Source organism: Oncorhynchus kisutch, linkage group LG4, assembly GCF_002021735.2.
Source record: "Oncorhynchus kisutch isolate 150728-3 linkage group LG4, Okis_V2, whole genome shotgun sequence".
In the NCBI taxonomy this organism is placed as follows: Eukaryota; Metazoa; Chordata; class Actinopteri; order Salmoniformes; family Salmonidae; genus Oncorhynchus; species Oncorhynchus kisutch.
Window position 1 is genome coordinate 21,529,694 of NC_034177.2, and position 19,203 is coordinate 21,548,896.

At 44.4% G+C, this 19,203-nt stretch overlaps 1 protein-coding gene across 1 annotated transcript in view; it reads right to left on the reverse strand.

Moving 5' to 3' along the window:
• The window catches only part of LOC109888626 (transmembrane protein 117), a 90,873-nt gene that overhangs the window by 16,581 nt on the left and 55,089 nt on the right, over window positions 1–19,203 (reverse strand). The window contains exon 4 of the mRNA XM_020479786.2: window positions 6,343–6,442. Coding sequence (XP_020335375.2) covers window positions 6,343–6,442 — 100 coding nt within the window. The remainder of the gene's footprint in view (window positions 1–6,342; window positions 6,443–19,203) is intronic.

Below are 19,203 nucleotides of genomic sequence, written 5' to 3' on the forward strand. Positions count from 1 at the left end.
TCTGACATAGCGGTTGCATAGAGGAAAAGTCTATCTTTAATTCTGTGAATAACACTTGCATCTTTTATCGATGTTTATCATGAGTATTTCTGAAAAATCCCCAGATGTTTTGGAATCAAAACATTACTGCACGTAACGCGCCAATGTAAATTGAGATTTTTGGATATAAATATGCACATTGTCGAACAAAACATACATGTATTGTGTAACATGATGTCCAATGAGTGTCATCTGATGAAGATCATCAAAGGTTAGTGATTCATTTTATCTATATTTCTGCTTTTTGGGACTCCTATCTTTGGCTAGAAAATGGCTCTGTGTGTTTTTGTGACGACACTGACCTAACATAATCATATGTTGTGCTTTCGCTGTAAAGCATTTTTGAAATCGGACACGATGGGTAGATTAACAAGATGTTTATCTTTCATTTGCTGTATTGGACTTGGAAATGTGTGAAAGTTACATATTTAAAAAAATATATATATATGTTGCACGCTGCCTTTTCAGCGGAATGTTGTCGAGCCTGCCCTAGAAAAGGTTAAAGATCAGAGAAGTGGAGATATTGATTCCTACATTCACCACCTGGGGGCGGTCTGTCAGGAAGTCCAGGACCCAGTTGCACAGGGCGGGGTTCAGACCCAGGGCCTCAAGTTTAATTGTTTACATTTTAATATTTTTATTTAACCAGGAAAGCCAGTTAAGAACAAATTCTTATTTACAATGACGGCCTACCCCAGCCAAACCCGGATGACGCTGGGCCAATTGTGCGCCGCCCTATGGGACTCCCAATCACAGCCGGATGTCATGCAGCCTGGATACAAACCAGGTACTGCAGTGACGCCTCTTGCACTGAGATGCAGTGCCTTAGACAACTGCGCCACTCGGGAGCCAAATGATGAGTTTGGACGGTCCTATGGTGTTGAATTCTGAGCGATAGTCAATGAACAGCATTCTTACATAGGTATTCCTCTTGTCCAGATGGGATAGGGCAGTGTGCAGTGCGATGCAATTGCATCGTCTGGGGATCTATTGGGGCGGCAAGCAAATTTAAGTGGGTCTAGTGGGTCTAGGGTGTCAGGTAAGGTAGAGATGATATGACCCTTGAATAGTCTCTCAAAGCACTTCATGATGACAGAAGTGAGTTCTACGAGGCAAAAGTAATTTAGTTCAGTTACCTTTGCATTCTTGGGTACAGGAACAATGGTGGCCATTTTGAAGCATGTTTGGACAGCAGACTGGGATAGGGAGAGATAGAATATGTCCGTAAACACAACAGCCAGCTGGTCTGCCATGCTCTGAGGACACGGCAAGGGATGCCGTCTGGGCCGGCAGCTTTGCAAGGGTTAACACGCCTAAATGTCTTACTCACGTCGGCCATGGAGGAGGAGATCCCACAGTTCTTGGTAGTGGACCGTGTCGTAGGCACTGTGTTATCCTCAAATCGTGCGAAGGAGGTGTTTAGCTTGTCCGGAAGCAAGACGTAGGTGTCCGCGACAAGGCTGGTTTTCCTTTTGTAGTCCGTGATTGTCTGTAGACCCTGCAACATACGTCTCATGTCTGAGCCGTTGAATTGCGACTCCACTTTGTCTCTATATTAAGGTTTTTGACGTTGATTGCTTTACGGAGGGAATAACTACACTGTTTGTATTGTCTGCCATATTCCCAGTCACCTTGCCATGGTTAAATGCTGTGGTTTGCACTTTCAGTTTTGCGTGAATGCTGCCATCTATCCACGGTTTCTGGTTAGGGTAGGTTTTAATAGTCACAGTGGGTACAACATCTCCTACAACATCTTCCTGATAAACTCAGTCACCGTATCAGTGTATTTGTCAATGTTATTCTCGGAGGCTACCCGGAACATATCCCAGTCCGCGTAATCAAAACAATCTTGAAGCGTGGATTCTGATTGGTCAGACCAGCGTTGAATAGTCTTTAGCACAGGTACTTCCTTTTTGAGTTTCTGCCTAGAGGAAGAGAGGAGCAAAATGGAGTCATGATCAGATTTGCCCGAATGGAGGGTAAGGGAGGGCCTTGTAGGCATCCCGGAAGTTGTGATAGTGGTCGAGAGTTTTAGCAGAGCGAGTATTACAGTCGATGTGTTGATAGAACTTCGATAGCACTTTCCTCAAATTTGCTTTGTTAAAATCCCCAGCTACAATAAATGTGGCCTCAGGATATGTGGTTTCCAGTTGGGTTAAAGTCCAGTGAAGTTCTTTGAGGGCCGTCGTGGTATCGGCTTGAGGGGGAATATACATGGCTGTGACAATAACCAAAGAGAATTCTCTTGGAAGGTAATAGGGTCGGCATTTGATTGTGAGGTATTCTAGGTCGGGTAAACAAAAGGACTTGAGTTCCTGTATGTTATCACAATCACACCATGAGTAGCTAATCATGAAACATACACCCCCGCCCTTCTTCCTGGAGAGATATTTATTCCTGTCGGCACAATGAACTGAGAACCCAACTGGCTGTACGTACACAGACAGTAAATCCCGAGAGCCATGTTTCCGTGAAACAGAGTATGTTACAATCTCTGATGTCTCCTCTGTAAGGAAATCCTCACCCCCAGCTCGTCAACGTTATTATCCAGAGACTGAACATTAGCGAGTAATATACTCGGAAGCGGTGGGTGGTGTGCGCGCCTCCTGAGTCAGACTAAAACTCCACGTAACTCTTCTCCGCCAGCGATGTTTTGGGTCAGCCTCTGGAATCAGATCAATTGCCCTAGGCCCTAGGGGTAGAACAAAGGATCCAATTCTGGAAAGTTGTATTCCTGGTTGTAATGCTGGTAACGCTGGTGAGTACCGCCGCTCGGATATCCAAAAGTTTGTCTCAGCTGTATGTAATAACACAAAAACATTTCTGGCCTAATAATGTAAGATATAACACATAAAAAAATACTGCAAAGTTGCCTAGGGGCTAGAAGCACAGCTGCCCGCTCTATCAACGCCATTGTACACCACTTGTGAATGATGCCCAGTGTTTGCAGTAAGGCAAGAAACAGCACATGGCTTTTTTGCAACGTTACTGCCTTGTGAGCATTGCTGCGCTTATTATGTGAAGAGATAGCTTAATAGTTGATCAACATTTTAAGCTAAACGTTCTGATCTGTTGCATTTTTGATGAGTGGTTTGATTCATTTGGGATCTATCACATCCCACAACTGTTTGGAATATTTATTTCTCGCACAGAAGGACAAGTTGACCAATAGAATAGGTTAACTTTTGTACTATGGGGATTTGAGAATGACACAAATATTAATTTTCACAAAGTCTGCTTCCTCAGTTTGTATGATGACAATTTGCATATACTCCAGAATGATATGAAGAGTGATCAGATGAATTGCAATTAATTGCAAAGTCCCTCTTTGCCATGCAAATGAAATGAATCCCCCAAAAATATTTCCACTGCATTTCAGCCCTGCCACAAAAGAACCAGCTGACATCCTGTCAGTGATTCTCTCGTTAACACAGGTGTGAGTGTTGACGAGGACAAGGCTGGAGATCACTCTGTCATGCTGATTGAGTTTGAATAACAGACTGGAAGCTTGAAAAGGAGGGTGGTGCTTGGAATCGTTGTTCTTCCTCTGTCAAACATGGTTACCTGCAAGGAAACACGTGCCGTCATCATTGCTTTGCACAAAAAGGGCTTCACAGGCAAGGATATTGCTGCCAGTAAGATTGCACCTAAATCAACCATTTATCGGATCATCAAGAACTTCAAGGAGAGCGGTTAAATTGTTGTGAAGGCGGCTTCAGGGCGCCCAAGAAAGTCCAGCAAGCGCCAGGACCATCTCCTAAAGCAGATTCAGCTGCAGGATCGGGGGACCACCAGTACAGAGCTTGCACACACAGTGATGCGAATAATTTTGGAGGATGGCCTGGTGTCAAGAAGGGCAGCAAAGAAGCCACTTCTCTCCAGGAAAAACATCAGGGACAGACTGATATTCTGCAAAAGGTACAGGGATTGGACTGTTGAGGACTGGGGTAGTCATTTTCTCTGATGAATCCCCTTTCCGATTGTTTGGGGCATACGGAAAAAAGTTTGTCTGGAGAAGACAAGGTGAGTACTACCATCAGTCCTGTGTCATGCCAACAGCAAAGCATCCTGAGACCATTCATGTGTAGGGTTGCTTCTCAGCCATGTGAGTGGGCTCACTCACAATTTTTCCAAAGAACACAGCCATGAATAAAGAATGGTACCAACACATCCTCCGAAAGCAACTTCTCCCAACCATCCAGGAACAGTTTGGTGATGAACAATGCCTTTTCCAGCATGATGGAGCACCTTGCCAAAAGGCAAAAGTGATAACTAAGTGGCTCGGGGAACAAAACATCGATATTTTGGGTCCATGGCCAGGAAACTCCCCAAACCTTAATCCCATTGAGAACTTGTGGTTAATCCTAAAGAGGCGGGTGGACAAACAAAAACCCACAAATTCTGACAAACTCCAAGCATTGATTATACAAGAATGGGCTGCCACCAGTCAGGATGTGGCCCAGAAGTTAATTGACAGCATGCCAGGGCGGTCTTGAAAAAGAAGGGTCAACACTGCAAATATTGACTCTTTGCATCAACTTCATGTAATTGTCAATAAAAGCCTTTATGAAATGCTTGTAATTATACTTCAGTATTCCATAGTAACATCTGACAAAAATATCTAAAGACACTGAAGCAGCAAACTTTGTGAAAATTAATATTTGTGTCATTCTCAGAACTTTTGGCCATGACTGTAGATTGACATAGGAAATGCTTTTGCTGTTCATTAGGCCTACTCATCTTGTTGGTGGACAGTATGCGCCTCAGAATTCGTTAAGAAAGACGCATGCAGTTGCATCCCAGATGTGTCTGTCTTCACTTGTAGCCTACTTCGGAACTGAGATGCCTGTGAGAAGGACCCGATCATGTGAGCGAGAGAGGGGCCTTGGAGCATGGAGATTGGCAGCCATGAGAAGGGAATTAGGCTGTAATTATTATATTCAGCCCAAGGGCATTACGGCCACACAAGGGGGATGGTGCCATGACATTCGGGGCCTGGTGAGAATATTATCAAGTGCTTGTCCAATTGTGACTGAGAGTGTGTGCAGCCTGCACAAGAAACAAAGCAGAGTTCATGCCTTTCATGCAACTTTTTTCAAATCAGCCATGCAGCCAACGTTTGTATCACAACTAATGTTGCATAAATAACACTAAATTTAGCATATAGGAGGACCTGTTTCTTTGTTAACTGCTCAACACAGAATAGCCGCATGTGCTCACTCGCTCGGAAATCGTTTGGAGAAAATATCCTTTCTATTTTATTTAGCTATGTTCAATTGTGTTCTTCATACTATAAAATAATATTAAATAACGCAATAGAATTATAAGCGAATCTTGTCTGCTAAATGAACTACTGTAGCCCAAAGCCATATGGCAGGGCCTAACATAAGGAAAACTCAGAGTATGCTATTCTGTTCTTCGGAAATAACTACATTCTCTTCATATCATGTTTCTTTAGACCTGTCTAAAATAAATAATGGATTTATTGTGATGGTCTAAGATATATTTAATGAATTTATTAGACTTTTTAAAATGTAGATGTTCCAAAGGTCTGTGTCAGTGGCTTGTAGGCTAGGCGTGGAAGCCAGGAGATGCTAAATGTGTTTATGTTAATTACCGGTCAATTGATGTGAGACTGGCAGTTATTTGCTTGACAATCACCGGCTGATAATATTTCATGACCACCACAGCCCTAGTAGAGAAAATAATTTAATAATTTTTGTTATGAGCAGTGTTACAAAAACACCAATTTCCTGCTCACTCATCTACCGATGACACATTCAAAATATCTGCTCTGTCGAGGAGACACACAGAGGTCGTCTTGAAAGTGCCTTGTTGAATTAATCAACTGTAAAAATAAAAATAAGAAAAAATGTCTGGATTCAGCTCTCTCTCTCCCTTTCTCTCTCTCTCTCCCTCCCTCTCGTACAGTAGAATAATAATGGTGGCTGAGGAAGCGTGACAAGTTGTCTCTCCTCTACTCCAGTGGTTCCCAAACTGTGGGGCGCGAGGGTGTCGGCAGGGGTAGTGCGGGGTTCTCCCCCCACTCTATCCCTCGCTGTCTCTCCTTTCCTCTACTCCACCCCACACTGTCTCTCTTCTACTCCACTCCACCCCTCGCTGTGCCGCTATGTTTCTCTCTGTTTTCTGTGACCTCGCACTGTTGCTCTGTTCCTGTTACTTCTGTTTAATCTGGCCTGGGACCAGGTGCTAAGGGTATAAACCCTAATCCCACTGTCTTTGTGCTGATATTCTAGTTGATTCTAATCAGTGTTGGGCTACTACTGGGTAGTACCATCTTACCATCCATGCAGTCACAAAGTCCCCCATCCACGTCCCTACTGCTGCAATCTTCATGAAGCTCTCGTTCCTGATACCCATGTACTCTGTCACCATGTGTGGCCTAGAAAGAGAGATAGAAAGAGAAAAAGAGATAGAAAAAGAGAGAGAAAGAAAGAGGGAGGGAGGGAGGGAGGGAGGGAGGGAGGGAGGGAGGGAGGGAGGGAGGGAGGGAGGGAGGGAGGGAGGGAGGGAGGGAGGGAGGGAGGGAGGGAGAAACGGTCACTACGGCTACTAAGTGTCTTGATGCTAACTGGCAGATACCATCCAAATCAAACTAGCCCCGTGAAAACAGTGTGCGGCAAGCGGCTCTACCTTCGTGGGGCCCTCAGTGTTGTAAACAATATACACTGAGCTTCCATGAAATTGTTTACCTCCCTACTGTTTGGGAATTATCTTTCCATTTCGCAAATTTGTACCAGTGTCTAGGTGAATTTAAATCAGCATTATCCAAAAGCATGAGATGTCTCCGTTGGTTGTTGGAACTAACAGAACATCCCTGATACAAAGGTCTTTGGTGCAGGGAAAAAGATGACATGCAACACTAGTTATTCCTCCTCTATTTCCTGTTGTAGGTGGAGATGGGAGCAGGAGCCTTTTGTTCAGGGTATTCATTAATCTTCCAACTTATCTGGTAATAACACTGGGAGAAACTGGGTCACAAGCCAGGTCTATATGACAACCGCACCTACTGTACTTACCGCCCCCCAAAGAGAAGAAAAGAAGGATGAGGGAGGGAGGGGTTTGATCTCCTGGCATCATCTTAGAGGCTGAGTGGAGCAGGTGGGCCTCCTCCCTTCCTCATCTTTCTTTTCTTCTCTTTGGGGGGCGGTAAGTACAGTAGGTGCGGTCTCCTCCCTCCCTCCCTCTCCCAACCCTGACAGGTCAATGTGGTTTTCCAGCGGGTCGTTTCTGAAGTCAATAGCTCCACTCATCTTCTTTTGGCTCCGTGGCTGTTTTCCAACCTGCCACACATTAACCATGAAATATTTATTTGGCTATGTGGACAGAGGCATCTAGAAAATGACAACCATGCCTGTTTTACTTTCCCATAGATTTATTTGATATGTTATTAGTGTTTACAATGACTGTACATGACATTGCTTTTGTGAATGAAAATACAACTCTTTCAAAGAGGTACAGGATTATCCATTAAATCCTATTAAAGAGCTTAGGCATGTTTAAATTAAACTTGAATAGGTATTAATCTCCAATTAATGATAATTGCTCTCCCTTTTCTCACCCATTATCTCATAATTCCCCTTAGTAACAAAACATAATAAAGAATTGAAGGTGGTCCTGGGGCAGAATTGCTATCAGCTATGACGAACCACTGAACCCAAATGGCACTTGTCTTCTTCTGCTGTTTTCATGTTCTTTGAAGTCATAAAAATGAGCTGCTTTTGAAAATGAATGTGTTAAATATGATAGGGTCTGGTATTATTTACTCCTACCCATCATTTTTTGCTCAGTGTAGAGTAAAACTGCTACCATATAACTGTCCTGTTTCAAGTGTCTCCTAGAACCTATGACAAACCATTGACCCCAAATGGCACCTGTTTTCTTGTGCCTACATAGACAGTCTCTGTAGTCATGAAAACAGATAGACTGCTAATTAAAAATACAATTAAGATGCTGCATTAAAGGTAGGCTACAATATAAATCATATGACATCAATACTCTATTCATTAGGTTGCTGTGAAAGGGCTTGATTAACAGAAACGTGAGGGGCATGGCATAGGTGACTTAACACCTTGCAAGTAAATAAAACTAAACTTGATTAGAATGGGGATTTATAGGCCTACCTGCATTAAGTCAGTTAGATGCTCAGCAGCTTGGCACCGGTCCAGTTGCCTAGGAGATCCCACAGGGAGTCGTGTACCCACTGCAAAATTATAATCGATAGTCCTGGAAACGCTGTCTAGCCCAGCACAACTCAGACTTAAATCTAGCCGATAGCTGGCTGTATCAGAGAAAACACTTGCCCTCTCTCCACCTCTTCCACGGTTATCTAATTGGGCAAACATTGCACCTCTTCTACCAGGCAGCAATGTCTGCCCTTTTTTCTTTGGAAAGCATAAGAGCACAGAGAAAGAGTTTGGGGACTCTTCTCTCAGTGTGATTAAAGGCAACGATTCCACGGCTGCCGTGAACCCTCCAACCTAATGAGAGGGTTCACGTCAGCCGTGGAACATCAGTACAGTAGCTGTCATGAATAATCAGATCCAAAATGGCTCCCTCCTGGTGGAACATCAGTACAGTAGCTACCATGAATAATCAGATCCAAAATGGCTCCCTCCTGGTGGAACATCAGTACACGAACTACCATGAATAATCGGATCCAAAATGGCTCCTGTGGCGCAAAGCAGTGAACCAGTTACGCCATAAACTGCACTCTCTACAATTTTTTTTTTTTAAGACACCTTAAGAGTCACCCGTGCGTCAATCTAATTAACATATATACATCCAAATCCGTCAGTTTAAGAGAGAGATATCAGTTTTTTTTTGCATGGGCAGCGTCTCAATCCACCACATCCGCCTAAATCAGCCTTCCACATCTGCGTTGGAAAGTGACAGAGCTACAGTCCTCTTTGTCAGACCAGGAAACATCCAGAAAACCGGTCTTCTTACAAAAATGTCTGTATCAAACGGTTACTCTAAATTTCACAATCCGTGATTGTGGAAGAACCTGGCAGGTGTGTAACGTCTGAAGCCTCGGAGGTGTCTAGCCTACTTCAGTACACGAACATGGCATTGGATCCTCCGTCATCTACATTGAGATTTTTTCTCCTCCGTGTGTACAGTACATAAGAGCACACATTTGACAGTGTACACAGCTTTGGACTGGAGAATGGTTGACTGAAGAACATCAAGCTGTCATGGAAGGGCCTCTCTCCTATCACCAAATCATCTCCCAAGGCGACTTAAAATCTCTATATCCATCCATCCCCCTCTTTTTTAGTCAGAGCGACATCAGCCCACATATTGTATTAAACTTCCTCCAGATAGAGTTCTCTAGTCTCTTATCACTCTACTGGCTCATACAGGGGGGGAGTGAGAGTGAATAACCAGCAGGCACTTTCCAGGCCAGCACCAGTATCTGTCCACTGTATCAGTCTTCCATTAAACTAGTCTTAAATCTAGCCTGCAAGTCCAAGAAGCTTATAAATCCACTTGACTTGGGCTTTACAATTTCACAAGTGATAAAAGGTACATGCGCACACACACACAAAATCAACCGTGATAAGCTTTTCTAAAAAGTATTGCTTGTAGATGCTGGCATATGCCTGCTAATTAAGGCTACAAACAGGTGGGTGAGACAGGCTTTGTAACTTTGCCTTACTTGATAAATACAGCCAGACCATGACTTTATACTTGATAGTCAAGACAAGCTCTGAGTTTACCTTTCCACCTCCTCTCGAGATGGGAAAGTGCTCAAGTACTTACATAAAAAGTCACACATCAACACACAGGCAGGCACACACACATGCACGCGCACACACAGACAAAATCAACTGTGGTAAGCTTTTATAAAAAAGTATTGCTTGTAGATGCATTACAAATTTGAAAATATTGATTAAAAGACACGTTTCAAGTTGTTTGATGTCCCTCAAGGGAAGATTGGTTCTGCACTGTGTGGCATTTAGAAATGTCAGGACACATTTTATAAATCATATTTTATCGCAAATTGTCTGCAAAGCAGCACAAACAATTTATAGTACAGGGCTTGCAAAACTGTAGCCTTAAAGGCAAGATTTTGAAATGCTATCAATGACATGACTGGCTGGTGTGAAACATAATGAAAAGGTAGAGAGATTCACACATGCAGACCACAGGAGGTTGGAGGCACCTTCATTGGGGAGAACGGGCTTGTGGTAATGACTGGAGCAGTATAAGTGGAATGGTATCAAATACATCAAACAGATGGTTTTCAGGTGTTTGATGGCATTCCATTTGCTCCATTCCGTCTATTATTATGAGCCGTTCTCCACTCAGCAGCCTCCACTGATGCAGATGTATGCACACACACACTGTGTTAGGCTTTTTCCTATTTGCAGTTCCCAGTGGACTTCCCCATAGTGTTGTCAAAGTTAATGTGCTATGCTGTTGATAGTAGCTGTCTGTATGTCTCTGCATGAGGATGACCTATAAGTGGCCAACTCCCAATGAGGCCTCTCCCCCTTGTCCCAGATAACAGCAGGGGAAGGTGGGCTTATGATACTGAGGTAATGACAGACCCGTCTCTCCTCTCTCTCACTATCGACCCTCAGCTACAAAAAATAGCATGGTCTCTCCACCCCTGGTCATGTTTATGTTTGGTACTCCGGCAGGGAAAACCTAAATACCACAACATGCCATTTATTCTGCCTTTTAAATCTGCCAGTCTATGGCATTATGCCCGCTCAGCTAGACAGGGACTCTCACACAAGGAACACAGAGGCATGGTGGTAAACAGAGACAATGTTCTTATGTGCTGCTATAACCCAGCTCAGTCAAAGGTCATCTGCTGCCTGCGTGCCCCATGTCCTCCCTCCCTCCCGCCCGCCACTGGGTGAGGACATGGGGCACGCAGGCAGCAGCCCCCTGCCTCCACCCGTCCCATGCTGCAGTGTAGCCTGGTAATAGCAGTCCCCCCTCATCTAAATTAGTCATGATTAACATGTGCGGTGCCACGCATTGGGCTCTCTTAATGAAATAACACTGCCTAATTAGGTGCTTCTTTCTGCAGGTAATGGTGCTGTAAAATGCCAGAATGGGATTAGGCAGCGTGACGGAGCACCGGTGAAGGGCGTCAAACTCCCTGGGCGGTCACACTCCTCTGCTTTCACACAAACAAAAGCCCCCTAATCTGACACTTACATTAAAATGCAAATGACCCAGATGTGAAAGCCGCCCGGTAACAAGTGTGGCTCTGGATAACACTGTGTGCTGTGGGAGCCACAATGGAGGGATGCTTTCCTGGTGTTACATATGAATGAAGGCAACTGGTTGATAGCTGATGACCCTGGGTTATGTTTAAACATTGGCTCTCATGGTTACATGTTTGATCAATGTCCTTTGTCTGGACAGCTTTAAATTCTGATGGACACTAACATGGAGGTAATGACATGTCGCTCTCATCATTTATCATATTTGAATGAATTTAATTTGAATAAGTAAGTATTAGGCAATTCCTAGAGAAAATATAAATTCATGTCATTGAATCAAGCTCAGTGGAGTCTGAAAGGTCAAAGAAAATGAAAGCATATCAATGAGCACTGGGTCAGGGACAGCATACCGTGACAGGTCAGAGAGCACGGAGACAGACACACCTCCCCCTCAGCCACACTCACACAGGTCAGACACACACTGTCAGACACACACAAGACACAGCCAGACATCTACAAAGGGGTGTGAGATGGAAACAATATGTGCTGTGTGTGTGTGTGGGGGGGGGGGGCGAGCAGTAGGACCTCTCCTGCACCGCTCCATCACAGTTGGATGCCGAGCGCAAGGCATCATGGTGTGTTTTTTCAAAGACATCATTATTCCGAGGGAAACCAATGCCAGCAGATGGCCTTTACAGAGCCTTGGCAATAACTGTGCCTTATCCTCTCTGAACAAAAAATGAAAAGGAAAACATAATTAATTCCCACACAGAGGCTTCCTATCCTATTTGCCACAAAGGGATATTATTGTACTTCTCTTTTATGCTTTGCCTCAGTAAAATTACAACGGCCTCATATTGAGTAAGGGAACGCAGGATATGGATGCAGAAAAGCTTTGGACACGGATCAAAAGACTTAAGTTTCACTGCATCATCAGAGCTGGAACACTTCCATTCTCTTCTCCATCCATCCTCCTCCCGCTCTACCTCCCTCCCCTCTCTGCTAACTGCTGCATCGGCTGCCATCAGAGACCCAAACACATCTCTTCTGAGGCGTGTCCTGGTCCTCTCTGGTAGAATGTGAACACTGCTCTTATAGGTCCACCTTAAACAGAGATGCAAACACTAGTCATCTCTGGCAGACCGCCAGCCTTAAGAGGAAAGAGCAAGACACGAGGTGCTGGGAGGAAGCAGGAGTAGAGCAGAGAAAAGTAGAGGAGTAGAGCAGAGAAAACGCTGGTTGCTGGTTCCTACTGCCTCTTGGTGGGCTGCTGGCTCGATGCGTTCATTGCTTTACAACAGCACCATCTATCGATCTGAAAAGACACAACCTGAAACGACTATTTCTTAAATTTTATTTTACCTTCATTTAACTAGGCAAGTCAGTTAAGAACACATTCTTATTTTCAATGATGGTCTAGGAACAGTGGGTTAACTGCCTGTTCAGGGGCAGAACAACAGTTTTGTACCTTGTCAGCTCGGGGGTATGAACTTGCAACTCTCCGGTTACTAGTCCAACACCCTAACCACTAGGCTACCCTGCCGCTCACTATGTGATGTCATTGGAACTGTCACATCAGAGGCAGTTTGTTACATTTATTTATTTTATTTTTATTTATCCGTTATTTTACCAGGTAAGTTGACTGAGAACATGTTCTCATTTGCAGCAACGACCTGGGGAATAGTTACAGGGGAGAGGAGGGGGATTAATGAGCCAATTGTAAACCGGGGATTATTAGGTGACCATGATGGTTTGAGGGCCAGATTGGGAATTTAGCCAGGACACCGGGGTTAACACCCCTACTCTTACGATAAGTGCCATGGGATCTTTAATGACCTCAGAGAGTCAGGACACCCATCCAAAAGACGGCACCCTACACAGGGCAGTGTCCCCAATCACTGCCCTGGGGCATTGGGATATTTTTTAGACCAGAGGAAAGAGTCCCTCCTACTGGCTCCTACAACACCACTTCCAGCAGCATCTGGTCTCCCATCCAGGAACTGACCAGGACCAACCCTGCTTAGCTTCAGAAGCAAGCCAGCAGTGGTATGCAGGGTGGTATGCTGCTGGCATTTGGCACATAAGGGAGACTATTATTTTTTATGTCTGGGACATATAGTTGACCAATTGAAAGTACCTGGCTCGTTGTGTCTGCACTGTATCTCTGTTCATTTAGTGTTTACCGCTCACGGTGAGGAGTAAATGAGGATTTTCCACCCAGCTAGCACATAACATTCTTAGAGTTTAGTGAGAGTATGGTTGTCCTATTGTTATTTTGCATACAAACTTCCCACAACTTTCTGGGAATGATAGTTGCTTGGCTTGGGAACATTCTCAGCACTTTTAAGGAACCTGAAAAACTAGCTAGCTAGCTAGCAACCTGATAACTTAACCACTAACTAGGCTATGCACAGATATAGATGGCACAGAAATAACTGAAAATGAATAGGGTACTCAAAGAGATGCATCAAAGGTAGGCTGCGTATGCAAGAGTGATGTGTGTATTATCGTGTTTGTGAGAGAGGATGTGTGTGATAGCAGGAGTAAGTGTGTGGGAGGAAGGGAGAGCGTGTAGGCCTACAGTATGTGTGTTTTACATTTATCTGAACAGTACAGAAGGTTACAGTGTTTAAAAGATCTTTGTTCTTTGCATACATAGAGACAGTTATTTTTTCCTATTGTCACACTCATTTAGAATCCCTGAGAAAGGGGGTGCTGTGGGATTATTTAAGATATTCTAGGGTTTCAGATCATTTCAAAAGATGGGCAGGAACTCTGCTGTCCTAGCTTCAGGGGAAAGCCGTACCATGGTCTTGTAGTTGATGCGAGCTTCGACTGGAAGCTAGTGAATTTTTTTTGGAGGAGTGGGATGACATGGGAAGGTTGAATACCAGGTGGGCTCCAGCATTATGGATAAGTTGGAGGGGTTTGATTGCACAAGTAGGGAACCCAGCCAACAGCGATCCGCAGAAGTCCAGAAAGGAGTTGACAAGTGCCTGGATTATGTGAGTTAGGTTTGTACTCTACGGATGTTGTAGAACCTTCAATTTAGGTGGAGATGTCTGTCAGGCACGCAGGTGTCGCCACCTGGGTGTCAGAAGGGGGAGAAGTAAAAAAAAGTAGCTGAGTGTCATCCGCATAGCAATGATAGGAGAGACCATGTGAGAATATGACGGAGCCAAGTGACTTGGTGTAGAGAGAGAAAAGGAGAGGGCCGAGATCCGAGCCCTGGGGGACACCAGTAGTGAGTATGTGGAGCAGACAGATCCTCTACACGTTACCTGGTAGGAGAAGCCTGCCAGGTAAGATGCAATCCATGAGTGTGCAGAGCTTGAGATGCCCAGCCCTGAGCGGGTTGAGAGGAGAATCTAATGGCTCACAGTGTCGAAGGCAGCGGATAGATCTAGGAGGATGAGAATAGAGGAGAGTGTCATCTGCGGCAGTGTAGAAATCGTCCGTGACACAGAAGAGCAGTCTCAGTTGAGTGACCTGTCTTGAAGCCTGACCGGTTAGGGTCAAGAAGATAATTGAGCGAGAGATAGCGAGAGAGCTGTTCAGAGACAGCACACTCAAGTGTATTGGAAATAAAGTTATGTGTGAGTAGGACCAGTAGACTCAATAGGCTGAGTGAACAAGTAGCAGATGTCGTCAACCTTCTTTCAAAGAGGTTGACAAAGTCGTCCTCAGAGAGTGTCTTTAGCAGCGGATACAGAGGAAGAGAAGGTCGAGGGGAGGGAGTGATAGGTTCTCCGGAAGTTTCATTTTCCTCCATTTTCTCTCAGCTGCCCACAGCCCTGTTCTGTAAGCTCACAATGAGTCACTCAGGCACGGAGCAGGAGGGGAGGAAAGGGGACAGTACGAGTCATAGGATGGGGAAAGGGAGGAGAGTAGGGTCAAAGAAGCAGAATCAGGACACAGGATGGAGAAGGATTTAGCAGAAGAGAGAGATGATAGGATAGAAGAGGAAGGAGTAGTGGGAGAGAGAGAACAAAGATTGTGACAGCGCATGACCATCTGGGTAAGGGCTGAGTGGCTAGGGTTGGAGGAGAGGGAGACAGAAAAATAAACAAAGTAGTGATCAGGGACCTGTTGCAGTGAGATTAGTATGCGAAAAGCCTCTAGTAAAAATAAGGCCTGCCTTGTGAGTAGGTCAAAAGAGGGAGTGGGAGGAGAAAGAAAAAAGAGTTGTGAAGAAAAAAAAACAATTCGACGGCAGACATCGGGAGGTGGAAGTTGCCCAGTAAGAACAATGGAAATGAGCTTATCAAGGTGGCAAACTCATTGAGGAACTCTCTAAGGGCAACTGGTTGGCAATAGATGACAACAATGAGTGTATGTTACAGTGACTTCTGTGGGACGTAGGTCGGGGTGCCTTGTAAGGATCCGACAGCGAGTGGGTAATCTGCCTCTACCATCAGTCCTCCGACGGCGAGAGGGTAATCTGCCTCTACCATCAGTCCAATTAGACAACGTACAATCATTGGATAACAAAATAGACTAACTACCATCATGAATATTCTACCAAGGGGACATTAAAAACTATAATATCTTATGTTTCACCGAGTCGTGGCTGAACGACGACATGAATAACATACAGCTGGCAGGGTTTATGCTGCATTGGCAAGAAAGAACAACCGCTTCCGGTAAGACAAGGGGTGGCAGTCTATGTATATCTGTAAACAACAGCTGGTGCACAAAATCTAAGTATCTCATGATAAGCTGTACACCACCATATTTAACAAGAGCGTTTTCATCTACAGTTGAAGTCGGAAGTTTATATACACTTAGGTTGGAGTCAATAAAACTCGTTTTTCAACCAATCCACCAATTTCTTGTTAACAAACTATAGTTTTGGCAGTTAGGACATCTACTTTGTGCACGACACAAGTAATTTTTACAACAATTGTTTACAGACTGTTTATTTCACTTATATTCACTGTATCAGAATTCTAGTGGGTCAGAAGTTTACATACACTAAGTTGACAGTGCCTTTAAACAGCTTGGAAAATTCAAGAAAATTATGTCATGGCTTTAGAAGAAATCAGCTAATTGACATCCTTTGAGTCAATTGGAGGTGTACCTGTGGATATATTTCAAGGCCTACCTTCAAACTCAGTGCCTCTTTGCTTGACATCATGGGAAAATCAAAAGAAATCAGCCAAGACCTCAGAAGAAAAATTGTAGACCTTCACAAGTCTGGTTCATCCTTGGGAGCAATTTCCAAATGCCTGAATAAACCATGTTCAGCTGTACAAACAATAGTACGCAAGTATAAACACCATGGGACAACGCAGCCGTCATACCATTCAGGAAAGAGACGCGTTCTGTCTCCTAGAGATGAACGTACTTTGGTGTGAATAGTGCAAATCATTCCCAGGCCTACAAACCTGACTCCCGCTCTGTCAGGAGGAATGGGCCAATATTCACCCAACTTATTGTGGGATGCTTGTGGAAGGCTACCCGAAAGGTTTGACCCAAGTTAAACAATTTAAAGGCAATGCTACCAAATACTAATTGAGGGTATGTAAACTTCTGACCCACTGGGAATGTCATGAAAGAAATAAAAGCTGAAATAAATCACTCTACTATTATTCTGACATTTCACATTCTTAAAATAAAGTGGTGATCCTAACTGACCTAAAACAGGGATTTGTTATGAGGATTAAATGTCAGGAATTGTGAAAAACTGGGTTTAAATGGCTAAGGTGTATGTAAACTTCCGACTTCAACTGTATATTCTTCGTAGATGTCTATTTATCACCACAAACCGATGCTGGCACTTAGCCCGCACTCAATGAGCTGTATACGGCCATAAGCAAACAGGAAAACGCTCATCCAGAGGCGGCGCTCCTAGTGGCTGGGGACTTGAATGCAGGGAAACTTAAATCTGTTTTACCTCATTTCTAACTCTAGACCACCTTTACTCCACACACAGAGATGTGTATAAAGCTCTCCCTCGCCCTCCATTTGGCAAATCTGACCATAATTCTATTCACCTGATTCCTGCTTACAAGCAAAAACTAAAGCAGGAAGCACCAGTAACTCGGTCAATAAATAGCGGTCAGATGCCGCAGATGCTAAGCTACAGGACTGTTTTGCTAGCACTGACAGGAAATGTTCTGGGATTCTTCTGATGGCATTGAGGAGTACACCATATCAATCACTGGCTTCATCAATAAGTGCATCGATGACGTCGTCCCCACAGTGACTGTACGTACATACTTCTGGATCACTGGCAACATATGCACTGAGCTAAAGGATAGAGCTGCCGCTTTCAAGGAGCGGGACTCTAACCTGGATGCTTATAAGAAATTCCGCTATGCCCCCCGACAAACAATCAAACAGGCGAAGCGTCAATATAGGACTGAGATTGAATAGTACTACACCGGCTCCGACGCTCGTCGGGTGTGGCAGGGCGTTTCACGGAGGCGCTGACAGAGAGGGCTGCCTCGCTTCTAGTTCTTAGGAAATATTGCAGTATTTAGCTTTTTTATGTATTATTTCTTACATTGTTAGCCCAGAAAATGTTATGTGTTATTGCATAAAGCCGGGAAGAACTATTGGATATCAAAGCAGTGGTAACTCATCAGCACTACCAGTATTACGACCAGGAATATGACTTTCCCAAAGTGGTTCCTTTGTTCTCACAACCCAGGGCAATTTAACTGATTCCGGTGGCCTAACCAAAACAGCGCCGGAGGAGAAGAGGAATTCGGAGCGGTCTTCTAGTCCGACTCCACCCACCACTTCCGAGTATATTACTCGCTAATCTTCAGTCCCTGGATAACAAAGTTGACGAGGTCAGGGCAAGGGTATCTTTCCAGTGAGACACTAGGGATTGTAACATACTCTGTTTCACGGAAACATGGCTCTCTCGGGATATAAAGTCGGAGTCGGTCCAGCCATCTGGATTCTCAGTTCATCACGCCGACAGGAAAAAACATCTCTCCAGGAAGAAGGGCGGAGGTGTATGTTTCATGATTAATGACTCGTGGTGTAATTGTGATTACATACAGGAGGTCAAGTCCTTTTGTTCACCCAACCTAGAATACCTCACAAACAAATGCCGACCATATTATCTCCCAAGAGAATGTTCTTTCATTATAGTCACGGCCGTGTACACCCCCCTAAAACCGATACCACGATGGCCCTCAAGGAACTTTACTGGATGTTATGCAAACTGGAATATCCATAGGCTGCATTTACTGTAGCTGGGGATTTAAACTAATCAAATTTGAGGAAAATGCTGCCTAAATTCTATCAGCATATCGACTGTAGCACTCAAGCTGCTAAAACACTAGACCACTGCTACTCCGGGATGCATACAAGGCCCTCCCCCACCTTCCTTTCGGAAAATCTGACTCCATTTTGCTCCTACCTTACCTTACTATAGGCAGAAACTCAAAAAGGAAGTACCCGTGCTAACACAGGTCTGACCATTCGGAATCCACGCTTCAAGATTGTTTTGATCACGCAGACTGGGATATGTTCCGGGTAGCCTCCGAGAATAACATTGACGAAAACACTGAAATTGTAACTGAGTTTATCAGGAAGTGTATAGTAGATGTTGTACCCACTGTGACTATTAAAACCTACCCTAACCAGAAACAATGGATATATGGCAGCATTCGCACAAAACTGAAAGCGCAAACCACCGCATTTAACCATGGCAAGGTGACTGGTAATATGGCAGAATACAAACAGAGTAGTCATTCCCGCCGCAAGGAAATCAAACAGGCAAAACGTCAGTATAGAGACAAAGTGGAGTCGCAATTCAACGGCTCAGACATGAGACGTATGTGGGAATCCAGACAATCACGGACTACAAAAGGAAAACCAGCCACGTCGCAGACACCAATGTCTAGCTTCCAGACAAGCTAAACACGTTCTTTGCCCGCTATGAGGATAACACAGTGCCACCGCCACGGCCCGCCACTAAGGACTGTGGGCTCTCCTT